The sequence below is a fragment of the Saimiri boliviensis genome, chromosome 8 (genome assembly GCF_048565385.1).
Source record: "Saimiri boliviensis isolate mSaiBol1 chromosome 8, mSaiBol1.pri, whole genome shotgun sequence".
NCBI lineage: Eukaryota > Metazoa > Chordata > Mammalia > Primates > Cebidae > Saimiri > Saimiri boliviensis.
In genome coordinates, this window is record NC_133456.1 from 75,586,465 (window position 1) to 75,613,807 (window position 27,343).

At 43.7% G+C, this 27,343-nt stretch overlaps 1 protein-coding gene across 2 annotated transcripts in view; it reads left to right on the forward strand.

The window, feature by feature from the left end:
* Positions 1-27,343, forward strand: part of ST6GAL1 (ST6 beta-galactoside alpha-2,6-sialyltransferase 1) — a 162,634-nt gene that overhangs the window by 54,871 nt on the left and 80,420 nt on the right. The window contains exon 1 of one of the 2 annotated variants that reach the window (XM_010337700.3): positions 2,409-14,890. The exons of the other annotated variant lie outside the window; for it this stretch is intronic. Within the exon in view, the coding sequence (XP_010336002.1) occupies positions 14,851-14,890 (40 nt within the window). The 5' untranslated portion in view covers positions 2,409-14,850. Of the gene's footprint in view, positions 1-2,408; positions 14,891-27,343 lie in introns of those variants that run through there. 2 annotated transcript variants of the gene reach the window in all.

Genomic DNA, 27,343 nt, shown 5'->3' on the forward strand with positions numbered 1-27,343 from the left:
GCGTGAGCCACTGCGCCCGGCCTACTCAAGTCATTTCTCAGTAAGATAGATTGTTGCTTGCACATGACTCTCAGTGAAGATCGAGTAATGTCAAGAATCATGGCAGACTATTGGGGGGAATGTGTATCTGCAAACTATTGGGCTCTATGGCAAAGGGCCAGAAATTTGACTACTTTTGAGGAGTAATGACAACCAGGCACAGGGAGTAGGAGGAAGGGAGCATGTACTGTGTACCATTTAATCAACCATGAGCTTGAGACCAAAGGGAACCTACCCTAAGTTTAACTAGGATGGATTTATCCAGATGTAATGGCATTGTAAGTTGAAAAGTTTCTGTGTATAATTCTCTCTCTCTCTCTTTTTTTTTTTTTTTTTTTTTTTTGAGTTGGAGTTTTGCTCTTGTTACCCAGGCTGGAGTGCAATGGCATGATCTTGGCTCACTGCAACTTCTGCCACCTGGGTTCAAGTGATTCTCCTGCTTCAGCCTCCCAAGCAGCTGGAATTACAGGCACCCGCCACCACACCCAGTTAATTTTTATATTTTTAGTAGAGATGGAGTTTCACCATGTTAGCCAGCTGGTCTCCAACTCTGGACCTCAGGTGATTCACCTGCCTCGGTCTCCCAAAGTGCTGGGATTACAGGTTTGAGCTACTGTGCCTGGCCCCGGTTCTCTCTTTTATATAGTAATCTAATTACACTTATTTGGCTGCTTTGTTTTCTGCCTCAAGTATGCTAAGTTTGTCTCTCAAAACTCTTTGTGGGCAAGAATCATAGTTTATATGGTAGTGATGGTTGTATTTTAACTTCACAGAGTTGTCTAGCCGGTAATAATCAGCCAATAAAATGTTTTCATTCTTTCACCAAATATTTATTGTATAGTTACCATTGTTTGGACACTGGACATAAAGGTGCTAGGACTACAGTGATAATTACCACTTGGTGGTTGAAATGCTTACAGTTTTAAGGGAAGACAGACACGTAGGCAAATTAAAATGACATTTTAATTTGATTAGAATATAACTGAAATTTAAGTAAAATTTTTTGGGAACTCAGATGAGAAATAATGAGAAAAGAAAGAGAGGGAGGCAGATTTAAGAAATGTTCTGAGAGTAGAAATAGAAGTTTGTGACCTCTTCAGTTGGAATCAACACTGTTCATAGGATTGCTCTAGGGGCAGTGAGGTGCTGGCGTGGACAGTAAACCAGGAGCACTCAGGGTGAGGAATGAGTTGAATACGGGGTGAGAAGAAAGGAAAGTCGAAGATACCAAGCTTAGCAAGATAGTAAAAGGTGGAGAGAGGGAGGGAGGGGATTATAATGGTTAACATACAGGGAGTGCGTATTACTAGTGCAAGATAATTAACATGAATTGCCTCATTTTTTCCTCGTAATAACCATAAGAAGTGGGCACTGTTGCAGAAACAGACACTGAGAGCAGCTGAGTAGCCTGTCCAAGATCATACCTCTGAGGAGTGGAAGAGTTAGGTTTACGCCCAGGAATCCTTGCTCCAAAGTAAACAGTCATGCAGCTGGGTGGAGAAAAATTCCACTAGCTGATCAAGAACATCCAAAAAGCTCTCATGCTGATAACTCCCTAATATATGTCTCCAGGGTACACCTTTCTCCTGACCCCTAGACTTTCCTATTGGGTTTCTACTTCACGCTGTGTTTGACAGTCTCTTCTGAAACTCAGAATATCCCAATCTGAACTCCCAGATTTCCTCTGCCTCCAAGCTCTGCTCTTCCTTCGTCTCCTCTTTTTCCACTGAAAGCAGCACCATCCGTCTAGGTGCTTGGGCTCCAATCCTTGTCATCATCCTTGACTCTTCTCTCTCTCACACTCACATCCAAAATAACAGGCATGATTTTCAAAGCACATCTGAAATAGATCCACTTCTCACTGCCTCCACTGCAACCACCTGGTCTAAGCCATGAGCATCTCTCTCTGGGACTACTACTGTCTCCTTACCACTCTCCCTGTCTCCTATTCCTGTTCCCACATGGCAGCCTGAGAAATTCTGGCATATTAAGTCAGGTCTGGTTGTTCCTCTGCTCAGCCTCCTGCAGCAGCTCCTATTTTATTTGCTAAAAGCCAGAGTTCTTGCCAAGACCTCAAAGGCCCTGCCCCGTCTCCTCCACTTCCCCAGCTCCATTGTTTCTGCTTCTCCCGGACCCAGTCTCCATGTACCCTCTTTCTTGCTCCTTTCCTTCCAACTAGTGCACACTAGTGCACTCCAGCCTTCAGCCTTGCTGCAAACTCTTCTCCCGATATCGCAGGACTCATTCCTTCACCATCTTCAACTCTTTGTTCAAATATCCCCTTCTTTTTTTTTTTTTTTTTTGAGACGGAGTTTCACTCTTATTACCCAGGCTGGAATTGCAGTGGCACGATCTTGGCTCACCGCAACCTCCGCCTCCTGGGTTCAAGCAATTCTCCTGCCTCAGCCTCCTGAGTAGCTGGGACTACAGGCATGCACCACCGTGCCCAGCTAATTTTTGTATTTTCAGTAGAGACAGGGTTTCACCATGGTGACCAGGATGGTCTCGATCTCTTGACCTTGTGATCCACCTGCCTCGGCCTCCCAAAGTGCTGGGATTATAGGCGTGAGCCACCATGCCCAGCCAAATGTCCCCTTCTTAGTGAGGTCTCCTCTGACTGCCCTTCTGAAAATGGAAACTTACCTCGATCTAGTACTTCTGATCCTCACTTTCTTTTTCTTTCTTTTTTTTTTTTTGAGATAGGGTCTTGCTCTGTTGCCGAGACCAAAGAGCAGTGGTGTGATCTTGGCTCAGTGCAACCCTCGCCTCCTGCGTTCAACTGATTCTCATGCCTCAGGCTCCTGAGCAGTTGGGATTACAGGTGCCTGCCACGACACACAGCTAATTTTTGTATTTTTAGTAGAGATGGGGTTTCACCATGTTGGTCAGGCTAGTTTCGAACTCCTGACTTCAAGTGATCTGCCTATTTTGGCCTCCCAAAGTGCTGGGATCACAGGCATGAGCCACTGAGGCAGGCCTGATCCCCCCTTTCTTGCGCTATGCTCTACTTTGTCCTCTGAGCACTTAGCATCTTTTAAGATACTGAATAGTTCTTTTATTTGTTAAGTTTATGGTTCTTAGTGTCTCCCTCTGCTAGAATGTAAAACTCTAAGGATGTTGATTTTCATCTGGGTTATTTACTTTTGTATCCTACGCACTAAGAATTATGCTTAGCACTTAGCAAATGTTTAATACATTTTTTAAAAAAGTAAATGTAGAATATAAAGCTTTTGTGCAGGTCTCTAACATTTTTTGAAAGGATATGGTCTGAGGCTAGGCACAGTGGCTCACACCTGTCATCCCAGCACTTTGGGAAGTCAAGAGTGCATCTTGAGCTCAGGAGTTTGAGATCAGCCTGGGAAACATGGCAAAACCTTGTATCTACAAAAAGTAAAAAAAAGATTAGCTGATCATGGTGATGCTTGCCTATAGTCCCAGCTACACAGGAGGCTGAGGAAGGAGGATCACTTGAACCCAGGAGGCGGAGGTTGCAGTGAGCCGAGATCACACCACTGCACTCCAGCCTGGGTGGCAGAGTAAGACCCTGTCTCAAAAACAAACAAATAAATAAAAGATGAGGTCTGGAGTCTGGGGGAGATGTCACTGGGGGCTGGCCATGTGGAGGCAGGAATCTTCCCTGTGTAAGAAGCACAGAGTGGGGGGAGTCGGCCTCTAAGGCTGGACCCCTGAGGATGTGGGCATTTCAGGACTGGCAGGATGCTGGATCCAGAGGAGGTTAAGCTGGGGAGAATGCCTATAAGGCATTAGAGGGAGGGAGTTTGAAAACAGAGAGGCCTGTTTGAAATAAGTATTGGAAAAGAGTCTTTAGATTTTGCAACCAGAAAGTCAGTTTCAGTGGAATGATGTGAGCTGACTTCAGTTATTTGAGGAACTGGTGGAAAGTGGGGAAGAGTAAGGAAGCATAAGCAAGTCAAGAGACCCTGCCATAAGGAAGGAGAGATTACGTTGTTGTTTGAGGAGGTAATTTGTTTGAGGGATTTTTTTTTAAAGCTCTACAATAAATCATCTTTTGGGTGTGAACGAGGATGCGGAAATGACACAGTAAGCGAATAACATCCAAACCAGCTTGTGAAACATCATGCGAGTTTTGTCTGGTTCATACCAAAAAGTGGTTACTCAGTCCAAGCTTCTATCATGCTTGGCATATAGTAGGTCTCCAATAAACATCTGTTGAATACATGTTAAATACTGTAGAATTTAGACAGGTCTCTGTATCGACAACAGCAACAATCACCACCACCACCACCACCACAGCAACAAAATAAAAAGAATGTCTGATGCAGGTGGTTGCTTTTTGATTCACTTGCCTTTGGCTAGCAATGTCTCTCTCTCCTTAGCAACACACTCTTTAGCGCTTTGAGCAGCTGTATGTGGTTCATTTTGGCTTCCTCTTTACTGCATGGTGATCATGTTTTCAAGAGGCAAATCGTCAGGGTGACTAGAGTGACGTATTACCTGAGTTCTGCATGGATGTAAGGGAATATCACGGTGAGTCTAGGGAAAGAAGGGGACAAGAGAGATGACCAAATGAGGCGGAAACACCCTTGGACTTTCGATCAGAAGAACCTGATGTCAAATCAGCTCCATCTTGCAGCGAGCCGAGCCACTTCTCTAAAAGTTGGATTTAACTGATCTAAGGTCATTTCCTTTGGATTTTATAAAAAGAATATGTCAGGAGAAAAAGAAAAACAAGGAACCATGACTTGCTGAACATATTCAGAACCACAGTTTTTCTTTCTTTCCTTTTTAAAAAAAGTGATATACAGTGAATACAGGCTTAGTTCCCTAATGGTGGCAAATGATGCAATGTTCACAGATGTCCTGGGGAAAACAGAACAGTCAACTTCTACTTTACTCTTACTTTTCCTGAGAAAAGTCAGTCAGACTGCATAGGAAAGGAAGAAAGGCACAAAGACAGAGAAGGAAAGGAAGGAAGGAGAGAGGAAAGGAGGAAGAGAAGGGAGGGAAGGAAGGGAAGAAAGGAAAGATAGAAAGGAAAGGAAAGAAAGCAAGGAAGGGAGAAAGGAAGAAAGAAGGAAACCCTAAGGTTGGTAAGTATCTTCTGTCCCTGGAACTATGCTAGACACATGTGTACCTCACCACCATACTTAGCAGGTGAAGGGCATTACATCAGTGTTTTAGGTAACCTACCCAAAGTCCATAGCTAACAATGGGGAAAGGGGCTAGAACAAGGCTTTGGGAGAGAAAATTGAAGCCCATGACCCGTCAGAAATAAAGCCAAGAAACGCAGTTGCTTAATGTCAGCCAGATTCCCCAGCACGCAGCAAAGTGCCTTACTCTTAGGAGAACTTGAGAAATATTTATCTGAGGGATGGTTGGTTGGTGGGTTGAATGAATTACCTAAGGAAACCTGAAAATGTTTTTTGCTGAAGTGCTGTTGGAGGTCCTCAAGGTCTTAATGGAGGTGGAAGCAACCTAGGGGGAGAGAAATTTAATTTAAATTTTTAAAATGAATAATGATAAGCCAACTGTATCAGGCAGTAACTGAGATGACATATGTAAAATGCATAGCACATGGTAGTACTAAACAAGTGATAACTAGGATATTTAAGGGAATTATTATCATTAAATATGTTTCTGCTGCTGCCGCTTACACTGGGACATGAGACAGAGTTAACATGCCCTGATACTTTTAATTTGGGGCTCCTATGGAAAAGCACTTTAGCTTTTCTCTATCCATAATGTCTCATGGTGTAAGATAACTTCTTTCCCAACTGGCAGTCATGCCCAGCTTCTTGTATCTCTGCTTTAGTTCCTCTTTCTGGTGTCTGCACAGTAGAATTTACATACAGCCATATAGCCTCTATGTTAAAGACCATCCCAAGTATCTCCTCAGTGATCAGGCATTTTTGTATGACACAGAAGCATACACTTTAATTTATGTTGATTGTGATGATAAGAGTTAAAACTCTTCTATTAGTGAGCACCTTTGTATCCTCAGTTACAGGGTTTATGTTCTCATAGACGAGATGGTGAGTGTATACTGGATGATTGTTCAGTTGGTTTGGATGTAGTGCTTCCGAAACTGTTGCTAAAGGTGCTAATTTGTATTGGTCATGGGGATAGTCTCTCCTTAGCTCTAACCTGTGATATATATGAATAAATAAAGGGCTTGTTTTTTTTTTTTTTTGAGACGGAGTTTCGCTCTTGTTACCCAGGCTGGTGTGCAATGGCGCGATCTCGGCTCACCGCAACCTCCGCCTCCTGGGCTCGGGCAATTCTCCTGCCTCAGCCTCCTGAGTAGCTGGGATTACAGGCATGTGCCACCATGCCCAGCTAATTTTTTTTGTATTTTTAGTAGAGACGAGGTTTCACCATGTTGACCAGGATGGTCTTGATCTCTTGACCTCGTGATCCACCCGCCTCGGCCTCCCAAAGTGCTGGGATTACAGGCTTGAGCCACCGTGCCCGGCCTAAAGGGCTTGTTGATCACATTTATGGAATGTTTGAAGCTGAGAGGGGTAGAAAATATTGTGTATGCCAGAATCAAGATTCCCTATAAACTTAACCGCCTAGAGGAAGGACCGAGTGAAGAAAGACAGGCTGCACTAATGTAAATGTAAACACCTAGCTGTAGGCTGCAAATGCCAGTGGTTAAGCAAGGCAGTGGGGAGGTGGGGCTAAAGAGTAGAACTTGTAAGAAAAGAGAGGCTGTCAGTTGTCCACATTCTGTAATCCAAGCACTTTGGGAGGCTGAGGTAGGGCGGGATTGCTTGAGATCAGAAGTTTGAGACCAGCCCGGGCAACATGGTGAAACTCCATCTCTACGAAAAATACAAAAATTAGCTGGAGGTGGTGGTGTGCCTGTATTCCTAGCTACTCAGGAGGCTGAGATGGAAGGATGACTTGAGCCTGGAAGGTGGAGGTTGCAGTGAGCTGGGATCATACCACTGCAGTTCAGCCTGGGTCACAGAGCCAGACCCTGTCTAAAAAAAAAAAAAAAAAAAAAAAAAAAAATTCTACTGCACCTGATTTCAGCTGAGAGTCATTAGCATGAAGCTACTAAAAACTTAACAAGAAACTTTTAGTATTTGCATCATAGAGGTGTAGTCATTCCTCTTGTTTTATACTAGGTTGGTCACACCTGGAAACTGGTAGAAAAGTTTCTCTTCAAAGTTTCCTTTCTTGTGAAAAAATAAATTTGCTAATAACCCTTTGTTAAGCCCTGTCCTATGTAGCTGCATCCTATTAGACATGCATGCTTACAGCATGTAGTATATTCTATGTCCTTGTACTTTAACCGAGATATCTGTGCTGGACGTGCTCACAGGCATGTCCCAACTCACAGCCTATGTCCCTTACCTGTTTAAAAAAGTTTTAAGTTATTAGCCAATTGGGTTTTAATTTAGTTGGAGGTCTGGCTCCAACCAACAGAGATCAGACGTAGCAGTAAGGACAACCCCAAATGTGTAAGGGATACATATGTTTGCTTTTCCTTTATTCATTGTACTCTTGTGGCAAGACGGCTAGTGAGGCTGCCCTTTCTGCAGTGCAAGAAGTAAAAATTGCTTTGCTGAGAGATCCTTTGTCTCAGTGCTAATTTTTCTCTGTGGCACCGAGCATCGGTTTCCAACACTGTCATTCTTTTAAGAGTGAGGTGGGCAAATGGAAATAGGTGCAGAGGACAATAAACAGAAAAGTTAGAAGCTTCAGAAACCATGTTATCTAAAGAATGATTCAAAGACTGAGAATGTTTAGCTTGAAAAAGAGAAGATTTAAAAGAGTGCCAGAGTCATTCCAGCCTGGGTAACGAGAGCAAAACTCCATCTAAAAAAAAAAGTACCATAGTCTTAAAAGATTGTTTTATGGATAAAAGAACAGATATTTGTTAGAACCAGAAAATGGATGCTTAGGGAAATGGGGACGAGTTCAGTCCAATGTACAAAAAGCTCGTAATTAATATTTGGCTCTTTGCAGACAGGCTGTCTTGAAAGAAAGCTTATCATTATTACAGATGTGGAAGTAGATGCTGGCCGGCTACTTTTTGTTGCTGTGAGAGTGGGGAATTTTTATTCATCAGGTAGAGGAGTAAGCTGGTGTCCACTAAGATCTTTTCTGACTGTGATGGTGTGATGCTAGGCCTTAGAGAGCGTGAAGCCCATGCACCGTGGTCAGGGGGAACCGGGGTAACATTGTTGGCAGGCTATTGGGAGCTGGTAGTGTAGAAAGCTTGAGCTTTGGATGGAAATCTTCCTGTGTTTGACTTTCTGTCAGCATAGAGAGAGAACATATCAATTTGAATTTATGTAAGATAATTAGTATTCCAAGGTGCCCACCAGATAGCATTTACTATTTGAAAAACAGCAGAATAACTACAGGGCATTTGATTTTGTTTTTCTTCTCCCAAGGGATCTCGGGGACCCTATGGACCTACTGGATGTCCTTCCAGCACTGCTTCATCAAGGTCAAGGTCCAACACTCTTTCTTCACAGGAACCCTTTCTTACCCACCCTTACTTGTAGGGGAAGTCTTTCCTCTGGGTGCTGTGGGCATGGGCCTACAAAGAGTTAGATGAGTGGGTTGAATCCTAGCTCTGTACCAGCTCCAAGACCTTGGGCAAGTGGCTTAGTTCTTCATGTAAAGCTGCTGCTTCTCCTCCTTCTCCTCCTCCTCCTCTTCCTCCTCCTCCTCCTCTTCTTTCTTCTTTCTTCTTCTTCTTCTGACTGAGTCTTGCTCTGTCACCCTGCCTGGAGTGTGGTTGTGGGATCTCAGCTCACTGCCATCTCTGCCTCTTGGGTTCAAGTGATTCTCCTGCCTCAGCCTCCCCAGTAGCTGGGATTATAGAGACAGGGTTTCGTCATGTTGGTCAGGCTGGTCTCAAACTCCTGACCTCAAGTGATCCCCCCACCTTGGTCTCCCACGTTGCTGGGATTACAGGTGTGAGCCACCAATCTCGGCCTACAGCTTCTAATCTGTGTCTATTAAATGCAGGTGACTCGTTTCCACCTGCCAGGTTCTTACTGATGATTGGAGAGAGACAAACTACCCAGCAGCACAGCACTGGCACGTTGTTCATGTCCAGTCAATGGTGTTAATATGTGTGATGATAGGCAGAGACTATTGATAGACTTGATAACAATATTCAGTCTCCTATGGGTAGCTACTTGGTATAAAGAATTTCTTGGCCGGGGCTGAGGAGAGTTCTCTACCTCACCTCAACTGCAGCTCGCCTTCTCTTGTCCCTCCCTCTCAGACCATTGCAATCCTTTCCTTCAGGATGCTCTTTTCCTTGATTTCCTCTAAAAAATTTCAATAAGGAATATAAGCCAGGAGGCTGAGGCAGGAGAATCATTTGAACTGGGAGGCAGAGGATGTGGTGAGCCAAGGTCCTGCTATTGCACTCCAGCCTGGGCAACAAGAGTGAACCTTCAGCTCAAAATAAACCAAACAACAAAAACCCAAGACGCTTGCTCCAGCAAGTTCTCCATCACTCCCTCTCGTGCTTGTCTACCTCCCCACATCCTCCACCCCTGCTTCCAGGTCATCTGCAGATCACCGGGCTGGGTTTCACAGGACTGGCGTGAATCACCTCACCAGGCTTCTGCCCTTTGTAGTTGGTGGTAGCTAACTGACTAGTTTTTTCTTTTTCTCATGTCAGGGTGTTTCCACTGAAGCCTTTTGTTTATGATGTGGGAGAGACAGGTAGCACCTAGCTAGTTGCCTTCTCTTGGACTTGCTGAGATTTGGCTCATCAGTCAGGTCAGGTATTGATTTTGTTTTCCCTGGGGTGGAAATCAGGTATACTAGCCTTTTTTCGGTTTTGTTTTGCTTGTTTTTGAGACAGGGCCTGGCTCCGTTACCCAGGCTGAATACCCAGTGGTATTCAAATTAGGATCCAGATAATGTCCAACTGCAATAGATTGCTATGACCTTTAAGATTGCTAGAATGCTGGCCAGCCATGGTGGCTCACTCCTATAATCCCAGCACTTTGGGAGGCTGAGGCGGGTGGATCACCTGAGGTCAGGAGTTTGAGACCAACCTGGCCAACATGGCAAAACCCCATCTCTACTAAAAATACAAACATTCCATAGGTACCTCATTCATGATTCCTTTGTTCAGGGCATACAAAAGAGATTTCTTAGGACCTAGCCTGGGCTTAGTGGTGTGGTAGGTGCCTGGGCTTCAGAGAAGGCTGGGATGGTTCCTAATCTCTGAAAATCATGCCCTAATAGAGGAAACAGACATAGAAACTGTGAGGGGTGTGGTCTTGGGGTCTGCACAGGGTGCTGTGGGAGCACAGGGGAGGGGGGTTTCTAACTTAGACTGGGGATCAGGAAGGCTTTGGCTCCTGATACTAAATTTCTTAATATTTGACACACTTTTTATGTCAGACTCCCTGGCTCTTTCTACACATTGAGTCAAAGGGTATCTCTGGTTCCTCCCTGGATGGACTGATACAGGCCATTTCACTCGCCCTCCCAAGGAATTATCTCCTCTGGCCTCTCCAGGTCTCATGAGTGAAGTTGTGTGCTCCTGTGGCCTGGGTTCCTTGGAAGCATGGGTTATTCACTGGCTGGCCTCATCCCATACTGATCTTCTGGGGTGATTCTATTCGCCTGTCCCCTTTGCTGTCATAACTCCACTGCTGGGGGCAGAGGTGGAGAGGTGGGGATGTTGAGCTTGTGGGCATAAGTAAGTTCAACCGAGCCACAGAACTTGACTCTGCTCACCTTCCCGCAGTGGAACTCAGGGTTGGAATCCTTTCCCCAGCCACCTCCCCTCCCATCTGAGGACAGAGGGTAATCTGCCCATCTTCTTTGGAGTTATCAGTGGGTCCAACTCTTTGAGAGGCCTTTTAGATAGCATACCCTTGTATTGTCTCCAATCTCCCTCATCTCCAGCTGACCTCTCATATGGCCAAATTGATTCTGAGGTTGGGAATCCAGTTCTTCAAACTGAACTCTTTTGACTCTGCTGTGGTATGTGAAAACAGTTTCAGTATTCAGTCATAAATACCTTCCAAAATTCTAAATGCAGTACATGACCATTGATATGGTTTGCCGTGTCCCCACCCAAAATCTCATCTTGAATTGTAATACCCTTAATCCCCACGTGTCAAGAAAGAGACCAGGTGGAGGTAATAGAATCATGGGCGCTGCGTTCTCCACGCTGTTCTCATGACAGTGAGTGAGTTCTCACAAGGTCTGATGGTTTATGTGTTTAGCAGTTCCTCCTGCCGCCTTGTGAAGGTGCCGTGTTGACCCTTTGTCTTCCACCATGACTGTAAGTTTCCTGAGGCCTCCCAAGCCATGTGGAAGTACAAGTCAATTATAAATTATCCAGTCTCTGGAACTTCTTTGTAGAAGAGTGAGAATGGACTAATACAATCATGACCTTAAAAACAAAACAAAACAAAACAACAACATGGCAGGGCACAGTGGCTCATGCCTGTAATCCCAGCACTTTGGGAGGCCGAGGTGGGCAGATCGCCTGAGGTCAGGAGTTTGATACTAGCCTGCCCAACATGGCAAAACCCCATCTCTACTGAAAATACAAAAATTAGCTGGGCATGGGGGCATCCACCTGTAATCGCAGCTACTCAGGAGGCTGAGGCAGGAGAATCACTTGAACCTGGGAGGCAGAGGTTGCAGTGAGCTGAGATGTCGCCACTGCACTCCAGCATGGGCAACAGAGTGAGACTGTCTTATAAACAACAAAAATAGCAACAACAACAATCTAAGGCCTACTTTTTTGAGAACACAAAAGCAAATTAGATGTCATCTTTGCCCCTAAGGTCTCACCATCCATTATCTATCTAGGTCATATGGTTTCCACTGCTGGTCAGCGTTTATGAGGCAAACCCTTTACTAACTTGCGTAACACTGCCCATCCCGTGCAGTTCTTCCTGGGAGACAGCAGCTAGGTCCTGTGACAGAGGACGGCTGTTCCTTCTTCCCTCCCATCACTCCCTTCCTCTGTCTCCTGGCGATAGCTGTGGGCTGCAACTCTGACTTGAGTGTTTGTGTCCCTACAGCGTCTAGCTTTGGGAGCTTTGGGTGGGGGCTCCCTTTGCAGCTACTTGATAAACATCTGCATGAGAAGTTGAAATTACAAGTTCATAAAGGAATCTAATTCAAAGCCACACTGCTGGTGGGTCCCTGTGGTTCCTGTTTGGTGGCCCTTGGGCAGAGCACATCCTTTGGCAGTTCACCCTCCTAAAGATTCAGTCTGGTGATTAAGTGGCCATAATAACCCAAAGGAGTTTAAGATGGAAAGAAAATGACTTCTCGTTTTTGGCATAGGGTCACCTGTACATCTTTGTTCTAAACAAAAGTCATTTCCTGTCCTGTTCTCTCAAGCATGTTAGTGGGATGGAAGGGAAGACGTCATCGTAGCAGAGAAGCAGGAAGTGAAACCGAACGGTGGTGCAGACTTGCAGAAGCGAGCCCTTGGGAATCACAGGGTGCAGTTTTCTCTGCTTCTTAGTTAGATAACTTGACAAGTTGATGTTTATTTCTGTATTTATTTTATGTTTTAGAAAATGAAGAGACCTGGGCCAGGCGCAGTGGCTCACGCCTGTAATCCCAGCACTTTGGGAGGCCGAGGTGGGTGGCTCATGAGGTCAAGAGATCGAGACCATCCTGGTCAACATGGTGAAACCCCGTCTCTACTAAAACTACAAAAAATTAGCTGGACATGATGGTGTGTGCCTGTAATCCCAGCTACTCAGGAGGCTGAGGCAGGAGAATTGCCTGAACCCAGGAGGCAGAGGTTGCGGTGAGCCGAGATCGCGCCATTGCACTCCAGCCTGGGTAACAAGAGCGAAACTCCATCTCAAAAAAAAAAAAAAAAAAAAGGAAATGAAGCGACCTAGGTAAATAACTGTGCCTTAAAGGCCTTCTTTCCACCCAGGGCTAGCAGCATGCTAGAAAAGAAAAGGGTAGGCCTGGGAAACCAGATTTGAATTTTGGTTTTGTCACTTTCCAGCAGTGTGGCATTTCGAAAATCATTTGATTATTCTGAGCTTCAGTTTCTTCACCTGTAAAATAATCAACCCACAGGGTTATTCAGAAGATTTACAACAAAAGAGAGCGTACCTAGCACGTGACTTTGTGTGAGTGATACTTATACCCATGATGATAATGATAATAACAATCATCATAATAACAGTTGAATGCAGGGCTCTCTGCTGCTGCATGTAGGTAGATGTGGCTCTACTTCCTCATCAAAGAGGGTCTCTGTGGCCGGAAGTACTCGGCAGGCTCCTTGCCTTCCCCATATTTCTATGTGTTGAGATTAGATTGTCTTCAGTCCTTAAATACCAACTCAAACAGTGGAGGCCTAGCACAGCTTCACCTTGGAGGAGAAAAATATGAGGATATAGGGTACTGTGTCAATTCAGCCCTACTCAGCATTTGTTTTTACAAATGGAGAGACTGAGAGAGAAAGAGAGAGTAACTGAAATAATGCCCACGGTTCTGGCAGCCACTTGGTCAGCTTAGAGCCCACAAGTGCAGGTGGGGAGACATGAATGAGAGATTCTCTCTCAGGGAGAGCAGCTTGTTGGGTCAGGTGTGATCCTGGTGTTTAAATGTTTGTCTTTTTAGTGTAACATGATAGTCAACTAAAGACAATTATTTCTTCTGGTACAAATCCTGATCTCTTTCAGGGCTGGAGTCTAACGTAGCTGTGTTAGATTCACTGAGTGAAATTTTATATGAGTGTCTAGGGCTGTATAAGCAGACCATATAGTCTGTATTTTATAGGTGATTCAAAGTGAGGAGAGAGACTTTTTATTTGTTTAACTTTCATTTACTGCATGTGAATAGTCATACAAAATAAGATGTTACTTTAACTGACTTCCAATTCAGCTGTTTTTTTTTTTTTTTCATTTTTACCATAGATATTTCAGTATGTGTATTTAAAAGATAGAGACCCTTTAAAAATAGGCCAGGTACAGTGGATTGTGCCTGTAATCCCAGCAATTTGAGAGGTCAAGGCCAGCAGATCACCTGAAGTCAGGAGTTTGAGACCAGCCTGGCCAACATGACGAAACCCCGTCTCTACTAAAAACACAAACAATAGCCAGGCATGGTGGGTACCTGTAATCCTAGCTACTCAGGAAGCTGAGGCAGGAGAATCATTTGAACCCTGGAGGCAGAGGTTGCAGTGAGCTGACATTGAGCCGCTGCACTCCAGCCTGGGCAACAGAATGAGGCACGCATTTACTCTTATTGCATATACTATCCGTCTCACAAACACTTGCTTCCTGATGTCTTTTTAAATAAGAATAGGATCTTTTGAGATTCTTTTTCTCTTTAAATATTTGAATACAGGTCTACTTGAAGGACCAGTATATTGAAGGACTAGCCAGCTGCAGAAACCCTGGCTTCAGATCTTCACCCAGGAAGCTTTGTGTATTTGCTTTTCCTGGGCTGTTCAGATAGAACATTGCATTTTTGAGACAGTAAGAGTTTGCAGCTTAGCTTAACTAGAAATAATCCGGATCTTATTTTGGAATTAGGAAGAAACATGTTATGATGTAGAAAAGCCCACGCTGTTACCTACATGATGGCATAGCTTTGTGCTTTTCATGCTTTGTGGCCTTGCAAGGAGGTAGATAGAGTGTAGGTGGTTAGGAGGTATTTCCTGGCTAAAAATAGGAACAGGATATTGTGATTCAGGAGCTCCTTCTCTCACAAACCTCTGTGCAAATAGCTGAGGGTTATGCATTTGCTGCAGGTGGTACTTAAGCTCCAAGAACTTACAGCACACATGCTTGAGTCGACCATGGATGAGCCGGAGAACCTGAAGTAGCAAAGGCAGGAATGCAACGGCATTCCTTCTGTGGAAGGACCTACCAACCAGGTATCTCCGATGACAGGGCCCATCTCATAGGTGGCCCACTGTGCATCAGAGCCTCATGTTTTCTTTGCATTAAGTGCTGTAGGATTCCAGGCTCATGCATACCTTTCTGCTCCCCTGTTTTGCAAATGTTTGCACTCTAGGGTCCTTCTTGTTGACCACTACATGCATGTCTTCTGCTTCTTGCCCCTCTCTGCTTGGGTCCTTGCTACACTGGTACTCTGCTTGGGTCCCTGGAATGTGGACCCACTTTCCACATTGTATTTACCAGTTTGTTTGCAAGGCCATCTTTGCTTTGAGCTTCTTCATGACTGCCTCACACAGCACCCTTGCTCTGTGTTGTGGTTTGAGGAGTTCTGTCTGTAGCACTGGGATTTGGCTGTGTTGGAAGAGGGCAGCTGGGAAGGAGGAAGTGTACTCTTGGGAAATTCATTTTTAGAGACATGAGACATGGAAAATAGTTCAGTAATAATGTTAAATGATGCTACTTCCTCCTGACCTCTATAGTCCTTTGCATTTATCAAGCACTGCCCTGCGTGTTATGTTTTATCAAGCACTGTCATACGTGTTATCTCATGCAATGACCTGGGTGTCATCACGCCCTGTTTCGTAAGTGACAAAACTGTCAGAGGGATGAAATGACATGCTAAAAGTCATGTAGTTAGCAATGATAGAACCAGGGCTGGAGCCCAGGCTTCTGATGCTAAGGCTAGTTCTTTTTCAGCTCTTCATCTTGTGTCTCAGGATGCGACACTGAGGCCTGGAAAGGAGAAGGAACTCACCCAGTCCAGAGACGAAGGATTTTAGGCTGGCCGCAGTAGCTCATGCCTCCCAACATTTTGAGAGGCCAAGGTGGGAGGATTTCTTGAGTCCAGGAGTTGGAACCTGGGCACCAAAGTAAAACCATGTCTTTACAAAGAATTAAAAAAAAAATACTCAGATGTGGTAGCACACACCTGTAGTCACAGCTACTAAGGAGGCTGAGGCAAGAGGATCACTTGAGCCTGGGAGATGGAGGCTGCATTGAGCCACAAGGGAATCATTGTACTCCAGCCTAGAACAGAGTGAAACTCTGTCTCAAGAACAAAAAGCAGAAGGGAAGGATTTCAGACAATGCTGACAATATTGAGACAATGCTGACCAGTGAGCCGGGATGGCGAAACAGAGAAAGAGCCGAGGTTGTGCAGAGCTATGTTCTAGGCCAGTGCCGTCTATTAGAAATGGAAAGCAAGCCCCAAGTGTGGGCTGCTGCATAGGTAGTTTTCAAATTTGTAATAGCCACATTAAAGAAGCAAAAAGAGGCTGGGCTTGGGGGCTCACACCTGTAATTCCAGCACTTTGGGCGGCTGAGGCAGGAGGATCGCTTGAGCCCAGGAGTTAGAGACCAGCCTGGGCAACACCTTGTCTCTATTATTATTTTTGTAAAATTTATTTTTTTAGAATAAAGTAAAAAGGAACAGGTGAAATTAATTTAAACAATATAAGATAACGCAGGGGTTAAGGGTACTAGCCTGGGTGCAGTTGAAAATCTGGATATTTTCTAAAAGTAGACTGTGAAAAATAAAAAAAAAAGAAAATCCATGTATAGCTTTTGACTTCCCCTAAACTTAATACAAATAACCTACTGTTAACCAGAAGCCTTACTGATAACATAAACCATGGATTAACACATATTTTATATATTATGGGTTTTATATACTATTCTTATAATAAAGTAAGCTAGAGAAAGAGTGTTATTAAGAAAATCATAAGGAAGAAAAAATATATTTATTATTCATTAAGTGGAAGTGGATCATCATAAAGGTCTTCATCCTTGTCATCTTCACACTGAGCAGGCTGAGGAGGAGGAAGAGGAGGGGCTGGGCTTGTTGTTTCAGGAATGGCAGAGGTACAAGAGGTAGAAGGAGGTGGAGGGGGAGGCAGGAGAGACAGGAACACTCAGTGTAGCTGTGATCGAAAAACATCTTCGTATAAGTGGAACTGTGTTGCTTAAGGGTCAACTGTATTTTATTTAACCCAATATATTTAAAATACTGTTACTTTTTCATGTACTCAATATAAAATTACAAATCATACTATCTACATTCTTTTTTTCCATAAGAAATCTTTGATGTATACTTTTACACTTACAGCACATCTCAGTTTGGCCTAGCCACATGTGACTAGTGTGCTGTTGCATTGTGGAGACCAGTTCTAATCCTTTTACATATATTATTTCACATAGTTCAACAGTCAATGAAAAATTTCTTACAGTACTACCTAATGGTCGAGGAAATGGAGCCCAGAGAGGTTAGGTAACTTGCCTGGGGGTCACGAAGCTGGAAAGCGACAGAACTGGATCCTGGCCTCTCCTTCCTCTTCCCACTCTGGCCAGTGGCGAGCCCTCCAGGAAGGGGAGAGGAGAAGGGCGAGGTAACACAGGGGTAGCTAATTTCCAAACCATTGTTAAACTTGCTTCTGTGGAGGTGGCTGCTCCTGGGGCAGGAAAGGGAACCCTCCTCTTTAGATGCATATGCCAAAGTTAAGGGAACCCTTTCACTAGGCAGTAAGCCTCCCTCAGGGGACACAGGACCATTGACACCGCTTTCCTCTTCGAAGGTGGGCGCCATTCAAGTAGATAATGCAAAGGAAGAGCGCAGCTATGCCAGAACCAGGTCACTGTGGATGCTGAATAAATGTGTTTTCTGTCCCCTGTGCTAAGGCAAGAGACCTGGGGGTGTAGGCCTGGATTTGTCACCTTCAAGGAAGAATAATACTATACTTTATACTTTTATTATTTTTTTTTTAAGTTTTTTTTTTTTAAAGGTGGGATTTCACCGTGATGGCCAGGCTAGTCTTGAACTCCTGACCTCAGGTGATCCACCCACCTCGGCCTCCCAAAGTGCTAGGATTACAGGCGTGAGCCACAGCTCCTGGCCTATTTTTATTATTTTTTTGAGATGAATCTTGCTCTGTCACCAAGCTGGAGTGCAGTGGCACGATCTTGGCTCACTGCAACCTCTGACTCCCTGGTTCAAGTGATTCTCCTGCCTCAGCCACCCGAGTAGCTAGGATTACAGGCACACACCACTACGCCCAGCTAATTTTTTTTTTTTAGATGATGTTTCGTTCTTGTTGCCCAGGCTGGAGTGCAGTGGCGTGATCTCGACTCACTGTAACCTCTGTCTCAGGGTTTAAGCAGTTCTCCTGCCTAAGCCTCCTGAGTAGCTGGGATTAGAAGCACTCGCCACCACGCCTGGCTAATTTTTGTATTTTTAGTAGAGGTGGGGTTTCTTTATGTTGGTCAGGTTGGTCTCGAACTCCTGATCTCAGGTGATCTGCCCACCTTGGCCTCCTAAAGTGCTGGGATTACAGACATGAGTCACCATGCCCAGCTAATTCTTGTATTTTTTAGTAGAGATGGGGTTTGACTATGTTGGCCAGGATGGTCTCCATCTCCCAATCTTGTGATCCGCCCACCTCAGTCACCCAAAGTGTGGGAGTTATAGGCTTGAGCCACTGCACCTGGCCAAAACTACTATGTTCTAATGGAGGGGAAGTGAAATAGGAGGGCCATGTGCTTGCTCTGGAGGCAACAAACTTGGTGTCAAACTTGCTTTTTCTGTTTTACTTACAAACATTATGACAGCAGTAAAGATACACGTTTATTTCTTTATATGTTTTTTAGAGACAGAGTCTCCTTCTGATGCCCAGGCTGGAGTGCAGTGGCTGTTGTAGTTCACTGCAGCCTTGAACTTATGGGATCAGGAGATCCTCCTGCCTCAGCCTCCTGCGTAGCTGGGACTATAGGCCTGTACTACACAGAGCTATTTTAAGAAAATTGTTATAGAGTGAGTTGCCCAGACTGGTTTTGAACTTATGGCCTCCAGTATTCCTCCTGCCTTGACCTTTCAAAGTGTTGGGATTTATCAGCATGAGTCATGGTGCCCAGTCAAGATACATTTAAAAAATCCTGCATCCTGACACAGTACTGTTCACTTGTAACAATGGTCCCTCGTAATCATAGTCTGTTTGCAAAGCAAGCTTTTAATAGAATTACAATTTTAGTGTTGATCAAAAGTTTATTTTGGGCCAGGCGTGGTGGCTCACACCTGTAATCCCAGCACTTTGGGAGGCTAAGGTGGACAGATCACCTGAGGTCAGGAGTTCAAGACCAGCCTGGCTAACATGGTGAAATCTCATCCCTACTAAAAATACAAAAAAAAAAAAAAAAAAAAAAAAAGAAATAAAAAAAAAAAGAAAAAAAAAATTAGGTGGACATGGTGGCTCATGCCTGTAATCCCAGCTACTCAGGGGGTTGAGGCAGGAGAATCACTTGAACCAGGGAGTCAGAGGTTGCAGTGAGCTGAGATTTTGCCATCACACTCCAGCCTGGGCAACAAGAGCGAGACCGTCTCAAAAAAAAAAAAAAAAAAAAAAAGAAAAGTTTATTTTGTTTCTCCCATTATCGTGAACATAGTTTTTCATCTTTATAGTGCATGTCGTGGGTCAATGGCTTCACAGGCAATCCTGGATTTCTTGGTCACAATTTGCTTGTTCCTGTGGCTAGACATTTAGGTTGTTCCAAAATTTCTCAGCATTACATTTGATGCTACAGTAGGCAATCACATACTTATGCTTCTTTTCTGTTTTTGAACTACTGTTGATTGTTCTGAGGTATTTTCTGAAGGTTTCTGTTTTCTGTTTCTGTTTCTGTTTCTGTTTTCCCAGCCATGAGTGATGTATGAGCACAATAGTTTTGCTATAAATCACCAGCATTGGGTATGAAAATTTGCTCAAAGTTTTGCTAAATTTAACTGGAGTAAAAATTGTCCAAGTATTTGTTGTACTTCCCTAGGTGCTTAGAATACTGTTCATGTAACTGACCAGAGTGACAGGTGAGGCCATAGTTGGCAGAAAGGTGCCTTCCTTGGGAGAAGGTTGTTTTTCTTTGCAGATTAATGGTGAGATCCAAACCCAAAGATCCACAGGTTTCAAGCTGGCCATACGGCTTCCCTAAGTGTGGCCTCAACTTCCTACAGAGGCACAGAAGCAGGGTAGAACTCAGTTCTGAAATGTCCACAGCCCAGGGAAAGGGATGACCTGCATGTCTCCTTCCAGACCATCCACTGCACATTGATCTGTCTCGGGCATTGAGTCAGAGGGATGAGTGACTTTGGACACATTATTTTACCTCTCTCTGCCTCATTTCTTTACCTAAAATGGGGTAACAGCAATGTCTCCCTGTAATGTCAAAGTGAGGATTAAATCTGTTAATACTTGAAAAGTGCTGGGATCAGTGCCTGGCACATAATTAGTACTCAATAACTGCTGTAAATGGGGGTTTAGGTCTCATTTCCAGTGCTTTCTAGAGGCCCACTTTGGACAAATGGCTGACCGTTCTGGACTTCAGCTTCATCTGTAAAATGGGATATGGCACCTGCTTCAGCAGCGTGTTAGGGGTTTAAGTGAGAAAGTCCATTTCACACAGTGACCTGCACATAAAGGGCCCTCTATAAATGTAATGAAAAACAAACAAACAATGTTCTTGGCTTTATTTTCTACTCTACAAAAGAGAGAGTTTTGTTGGCTTACATTGGTGTTGTAATTAGCTCTTAGATTTGACCATCGTTTTTCTTATGGTGTATTTTTAAGTCTACATTCTAGATTTAAGGACATAATGAAACAAATGGAAGGCAAATCAACATTTTCATGTGTCTGAAACTTTTAATACAGTTTTGTTTTGAAGATGAATGAGCTCATAGTTCTGCAAAGAAGGGATGATATTTCATATACTTAGTAGTTTAGTGATTTCCCTCCCACACTTAGTGTCAAAAGAAACTGTCAGGTTTATGGAAGCTATCAAATGTTTCTTTAGGCTCGGCAACACAGATCAAAGTTGTCTACATGATAAGGTAAAAAATATATTCTTCAGGAAATGCAAAGAAATGACCAAAGAAGCCCTTGAGCACAGCTCATTCCCCTGCAAGTCTGTCCAACTTGCCCTCATCTTCTTGTCTGAGCTGAGATGTGTCTCCCCGGCAGCTTCCCTGAACCATCCAGCCTGGATGCTGGGCCCTCTGAACGGTGAGCCACTCTGCAGCTGTCATGTCCTCCTCCCTGCCTCTTTCTGGAGACAGAGGCATTTACGGAGTGCTGAGATGTTCAGGCTGGGTGTTAGGTAATGGGTGTTTGTTGGCTGAATGAACTTGTAAAAATCTTCCTGTAATGCTAGAAGTATGTATAATAGACAGATGGATCTGCAAAGCCAAACATGAAGAGAGGTGCCATTATCCGCTGAGGCTAAAAAAAAAAAGTGAACCTAGTCATCACGTCTGGAAAATGCCAAGGACTTTCCCTCATTTTTTACGTGGTCTTGCACGCTGTGAGGCATTGGCTGGGAGGTGTTGGTTCATTGTGGCTTTCTTGCCCCTAAGCAGTTTCTCTCTGCCAACATCTCACCAATTCCTATCTGTGCCAATTACCTTTGCCTAGGATTTGGGGTGAGGAAAGTTCTGTGATGTGTCTGTTCCTGTTTCAGGGTGAAATCTCAACTCTGGGCATAGCATCAGAAAGACTTCTGAAATGGCCCTTGATTCAGATGATTCTGAATCAGTAGCATGCATATGTGTGTGTATAATTACCCTTATCCAAAAAAAAAAATTCTGCATTATAATTCTTTAAAAGCACAGGTTCACAAATTATTAGAAAATATATTTTATGTATTATTTACAGTAGCAAAATATCCAATGCAAGAAGCAAATTTAATAGATTTTTTACTGAAGACCATAAAACATTAGTAGGAGAAATAAAACAATGGCTTATCCAAAAAACCAAATAAAACAATGGCTTATCCAAAAACAAACAAACAAAAAAAAAACCCCAAACTAAAACAACAATAACAACAGCAACAACAACAACCACCACAACAACCACCAACCATCACAACAGCAATGCCCCAGCTCAAGGCAGTCAGACAGGAGGCGTTCCCCCTTAGCTGTGGGAGGCTCAGCCTGTTTTAATGCATTCAGGCCTTTAACTGATTGGATACAGCCCACTGTTAGAGAGAAGGCAATCTGCTGTACTCAGCCTACAGATTACAATGCTAATTTTATCCAAAACCACCTCATTGAAACACCGAGAATGTTTGACTAACTATCTGGGTACTCTGTGGCACAGTCAAGTTGACACATAAAATCAGCCATCACAATCTGTTTGGGGGAAAAGTGACATTTTAACAAAGCTGAATCTTTCAGTTTATAAACATGGTACCTGTTTCCATTTATTTAATCTTTTATTTCTCTCACTAGTGTTTTGTAGTTTTCAGTGAAAAGTCTTGCCTATCTTTAATTAAATTTGCTTATTGGCATTTGATGTTTTGCTACTGTAAATAGTATATAAGACATATTTTTTAAATAATTTTGAAATTATGCTTTTAAAGAATTATAATACAGAATTTTTAGAAGAAGGATAATTGAAAATCCATCAGACAGCGGTGAAGTTTAGGAACTACCATTCTGGACATAACCATAAATCATTAATAAAATATTCCTTACATCTCTATGCTACTTTATTGTTGCCAAAACATTTTTCCCCCCTTTGGTCCTTATAAGGATTCTTAGAAAGAGACAGAAGAGCTATTATTTCTACTTGCATACAAGGCAATGTGGCCTGAGGGATAGATATGGTTTCACTATATGTCCCCACCAAATCTCATGTTGAAATGTAACCCCCAGTGTTGGAGGTGGGGCCTCCTGGGAGGTGTTCGTGGCATGGGGGTGGATCCCTCATGGCTTGGAGCTGTCCTCACCACAGTGAGTTCTCATGAGATCTGGTTGTTTAAAAGTTTGTGGCACCTCCCCTGCCACTGCCTCTTGCTTTTGCTTTTGCCATGTGCCTGCTTCTGCTTTACCTTCTGCCATAAGTGAAAGCTCCCTGAGGTCTCCCCAGAAAGTGAGCAGATGCTGGCACCATGCTTGTATAGCCTGCAGAACTGTGAGCCAATTACATCTTTTTTCTCTATAAATTACCCAGTCTCAGGTATTTATAGCAATGCAAGAACAGACTAACACAGGCAGACTATCTAAAAGTCCTATGACTAGCAAGTGGCAGAGCCAGCCCCAGAACCCAGGACTTTTCCCAAGAGAGAGGTCCTGCTTCTGCTCCCAAAGTTATTTTGTAGAAAGATGGCCTTTTATAGCCATTACTGAGAACACACCTCCAGGGGCCCAGCTGTATGAAGAATCCCTGCCTGTAGCCTCCATAGGCAGTATAGGAGGAAGGGAAGAAGACAGCAGAAGGAGCAGAGTGGACCCAGGTAACAATATGTAATACACTAGAGTCAGGAGCGAGCACAGTGTCCTGTGAGCCCATATAACACTTTCGTGCTATTGAGAAAGGGTGCCTTTGGCAGGCACGGTGGCTCACACCTGTAATCTCAGCACTTTGGGAGGTCAAAGTGGGTGGATCATGAGGTCAGGAGATCCAGACCATCCTGGCCAACATAGTGAAACCCCATCTCTACTAAAAATACAAAAATCAGCTGGATATGGTGGCGCATACCTGCAATTCCAGCTACTCAGGAGGCTGAGGCAAGAGAATCGCTTGAGGTTGCAGTAAGCCAAGATTGCGACACTGCACTCCAGCCTGGGTGACAGAGCGAGATTCCATCTCAAAAAAAAAAAAAAAAAAAAAAGGGGTGTTTTTCCAGCCAGGGCCAGATGCCATCATGCAGTGAACAACTTGTACAGTCATATGTGATATCCCAGAGAGAAAACAACAAATACAGAAACCTTACTTATTCAGGAATTGATTATGATGAGGAAGCTAAATTGATATTTTGTTTCTTTTCTTTAGAGAAATTGACCAAAAATACTTTCAGGATGATTCAAAGCTAAAAGAGAAAAAAAGTCTTTCCTCTTCCTTTTACAAACTTTCTATCTTCTATCCTTTCCCTTTTTCCTTTTCTTCCTTTCATTGCTCGGCACTTATTGAGTGCGAGGTCGTGAAAATGCAGAGATAAATGAGGTGGCGTCTCCCTAGGAGCATCTGTCTTACAAACTTTTATGACTGCCACCATCAATAAGAAGTACATTTTATGGTATTGGAGTTATTGTTTTAGGTCTTTTTTTAAGGATTACATATTGAAATATTTATGAATGAAATGATGAGTTCAGGATTTGTTTCAAAATCTAGGGATATAGGTGTGAGTAGAGTATAAACAAAACAAGATTGACTATGAGTTGATAATATGGAAACTGAGTCATGGGTATTTGGGGGTTCATTATCTGTTATCCTTCTTTTTTTTTGAGATGGTGTCTCATTCTGTTGCCCAGGCTGGAGTGCGATGGCACTATCTCAGCAATCTCAGCTCACAGCCACTTCCATCTCCCAGGTTCAAGTGATTCTCCTGCCTCAACCTTCCAAGTAGCTGGGATTACAGGTGCGTGCCACCATGCCTGGCTAATTTTTCCATTTTTAGTAGAGATGGCGTTTCACCAAGTTGGCCAGGCTGGTCTTGAACTCCTGACCTTATGATTCACCCACCTCAGCCTCCTAAAGTGATGGGATTACAGGCATGAGACACTGTGCCCAGGCTGTTATCCATCTTTCTAATGATTTATTTGAGAGAAAAAGTTTCTTGAAGCTCCACTTTCTCTTATTACATGCAATGAATTCTGATATTTAAAAATCTAGTTTATTGTCTTTTTAAAAACCTGGTCCTTGTGCCCTAAATTGTTTTTGAGACTCACTAATGTAAAATAATACATGTTTTGAAAAACACTGGTGTATTGAGGGAGAGAGGGACACATAACATAATTGATTACTCTACACCAGAAAGTGCTACTAGAAAGATGGTCAGAGGGCTGTGGGAGCACACAGTAGGGAAAGACTGACCAACAGAGTCCTGGGGAGTCTGGAAAAGCCTACAGAAGCCCTTGAATAATTTGCATGGAAGAGGAGACAAACACATCTTTGACAAGATGGTGGGGAAGGATAGTCGACCTTGAGAATGAGGGAAGTGGTGCAGGTGGGAGGTGGAGAGATGGAATTGGCCAACCTGAATTCAGTATGACTGGAATGTGAGAGCTGTTAGGGAGTGGCAGGAAATGAGGTTACAGATAGCAGTAGCAGCAGCAAAAATCACAAGTCTTCTGGGACAGCCTAGGGAATTTAGATTTTATTCTGTTTCAGGGAACCATTGGAGGGCAAAGTGAGAAATGACTCAGTTCCACTTGCCTCTTACAGAGATCATTCTGTCAGCTCTATGTAGGCAGACCAATCCACCTATGGGGTCATGATTTAGAACATAAAACCTAGACCCAAAGGAGAGCCAGTGTGGAAGCCAGATCTAACATACCTCTTACAATTATGCCCCCACTCTGCCACATGACTTCTCAGATTCACACAGAGCACAAATTGGGCCTTTTCAAGTATTTATCAAAACAAAAATTATGGTCACTTTCAGGACGTAGGAAGAGGTGGAAATAGAGACAATTCCCCATCTGCTCCTTTCCCCTTTTTCCTGCTTAGAGTTCTCTCATCTGTTGGAATCGGGTTTATAACATCAGGAAGAATCCACGCCGAGACAGTGGATCACTCAGCAAGGCGAGTTTACTTCCTCCAGGAAGCATGCAACTTGCGGGCAGTCTTGCCATGAGAGCACACTTGAACAGGGCAGACAGGGACGTTTATAACTTTCATAACTTGACGAAATCACCCTGCTGCTGTGTGTAGTTTCCATCGGCCGGAACAGGACCTCACATTCTATGCTTGACCCAATTGGCTAAAAACTTGGAAATGTCCTGAGGAGATAACAGGAAAGAACAGGAGGAAGAAGACAAGGAAAAAGAGGAAGCTAGTCAGGAGAAGGTCAGGAGGGTTTCCAAATAAGGAGTAGCATGTGCCAGGGTTTGGAGCTTGCTCAGTCCTGTTCAGACATGCCGGAGAGAGTCAAGATAGCTGATTTAAGACATAGCTGATTTAGAGACTATATATACATGGGCATATGTTTATGCTAATAGTGGATAATGGCCATAGAGCAAGAGATTGTAACTTCTTTTAATGTAGTCTGTGATATAAACTTTGAAGAACTTTCCCATCTCTCACACATCTGTAGAGTAGAGTTATGGCAACCTGTGAGATTCATAATAGTCACAATGCAGCATTAGAAAAGGTGCTTTACAACGATTAAGTCACTTCATATTCATAATAATTCCATGTGGTAAGTGTTAGTATTAGTTTTATTTCATAGATGAGGAAACTGAGGTATAGAGAAGTAAGTGACTTGTCTAAGGTCACACATCTAGCAATTAGCAGAGCTGGGATTTTGGCAGTCTGACTCCGAAGTCCACTCTCTTAACCACCATTGTGCTTCTTGATTAAGCTTGATTTTGTTCCAGTCATCTCGTTACGCTCAGATGTTTAAATAAAGAGTGACCTACACCTGTAATCCCAGCACTTTGGGAGGTCGAGGTGGGTGGATCGCCTGAGGTCAGGAGTTTGAGACCAGCCTGGCCAATATGGTGAAACCCTGTCTCTACTAAAAATACAAAAATTAGCCAGGCGTGGTGGTACACGCCTGTAATCCCAGCTACTCAGGAGGCTAAGGTGGGAGAATTGCTTGAAGTCGGGAGGTAGAGGTTTCAGTGAGCTGAGATTGCGCCACTGCACTCCAGCCTGGGTGACAGAGGAAGACTCCGTCTAAAAAACAAAAACAAAAACAAAAACCAATCATGAAAAAAATTGGCTTTAAGTTTTATACTCAAGATTGCCAAATTCCTTTCTATCCTAATGAGAAGCAGAGGAAAGTTTTCTAGCTAGGACAAAAAGGATGGCTTCTTAGAAAAAAGTAATATTTTAGTGGAGCTTTGAGACATGGGTGACATTTTGAGAAATAAATTGCTGAAGAGGAAGAGTTGCTAGTACAGCCAAGGTGAAATAATCCAACTACAATCTCTACCAATGTTTACAACAAAAACTGGATAGAATACAAAAAACTACATGAGAACTCTGAAAAGTAATAGCAGGTAGACTGGGTAGTAGGTTCAAAACTTGAACAGTGGCTCACACTGAACATGGAATTGCAGTACAATGTGGAAAGCTAAGATTCCGAGATAACTCTGGCTGTCCAGCTGGGGGAGGAGGCGGGGAGGGGAAGGGGGCTGGAAGGGGAAGGAGGCAAGGAGAGGGGAGGGGAGGGTGTGAATCACTGGTGGCTGGAGAGTGTGAGGAAATCCTTGAGAAGGGAGAGCTGGAAAAAAGGATCCACTAATTGGAATGAGGAAAGTCCTGAGCACACTACAAGGAGTGCATGCATGGAACAGACCCAGGAAGCACAAAAGAGGTTTTGAAAATCTAACTATGATATTAACAACCACTGGCTGGGCGCAGTGGCTCACGCCTGTAATCCCAGCACTTTGGGAGGCCGAGGTGGGTGAAACATCTGAGGTCAGGAGTTCGAGACCAGGCTGGCCA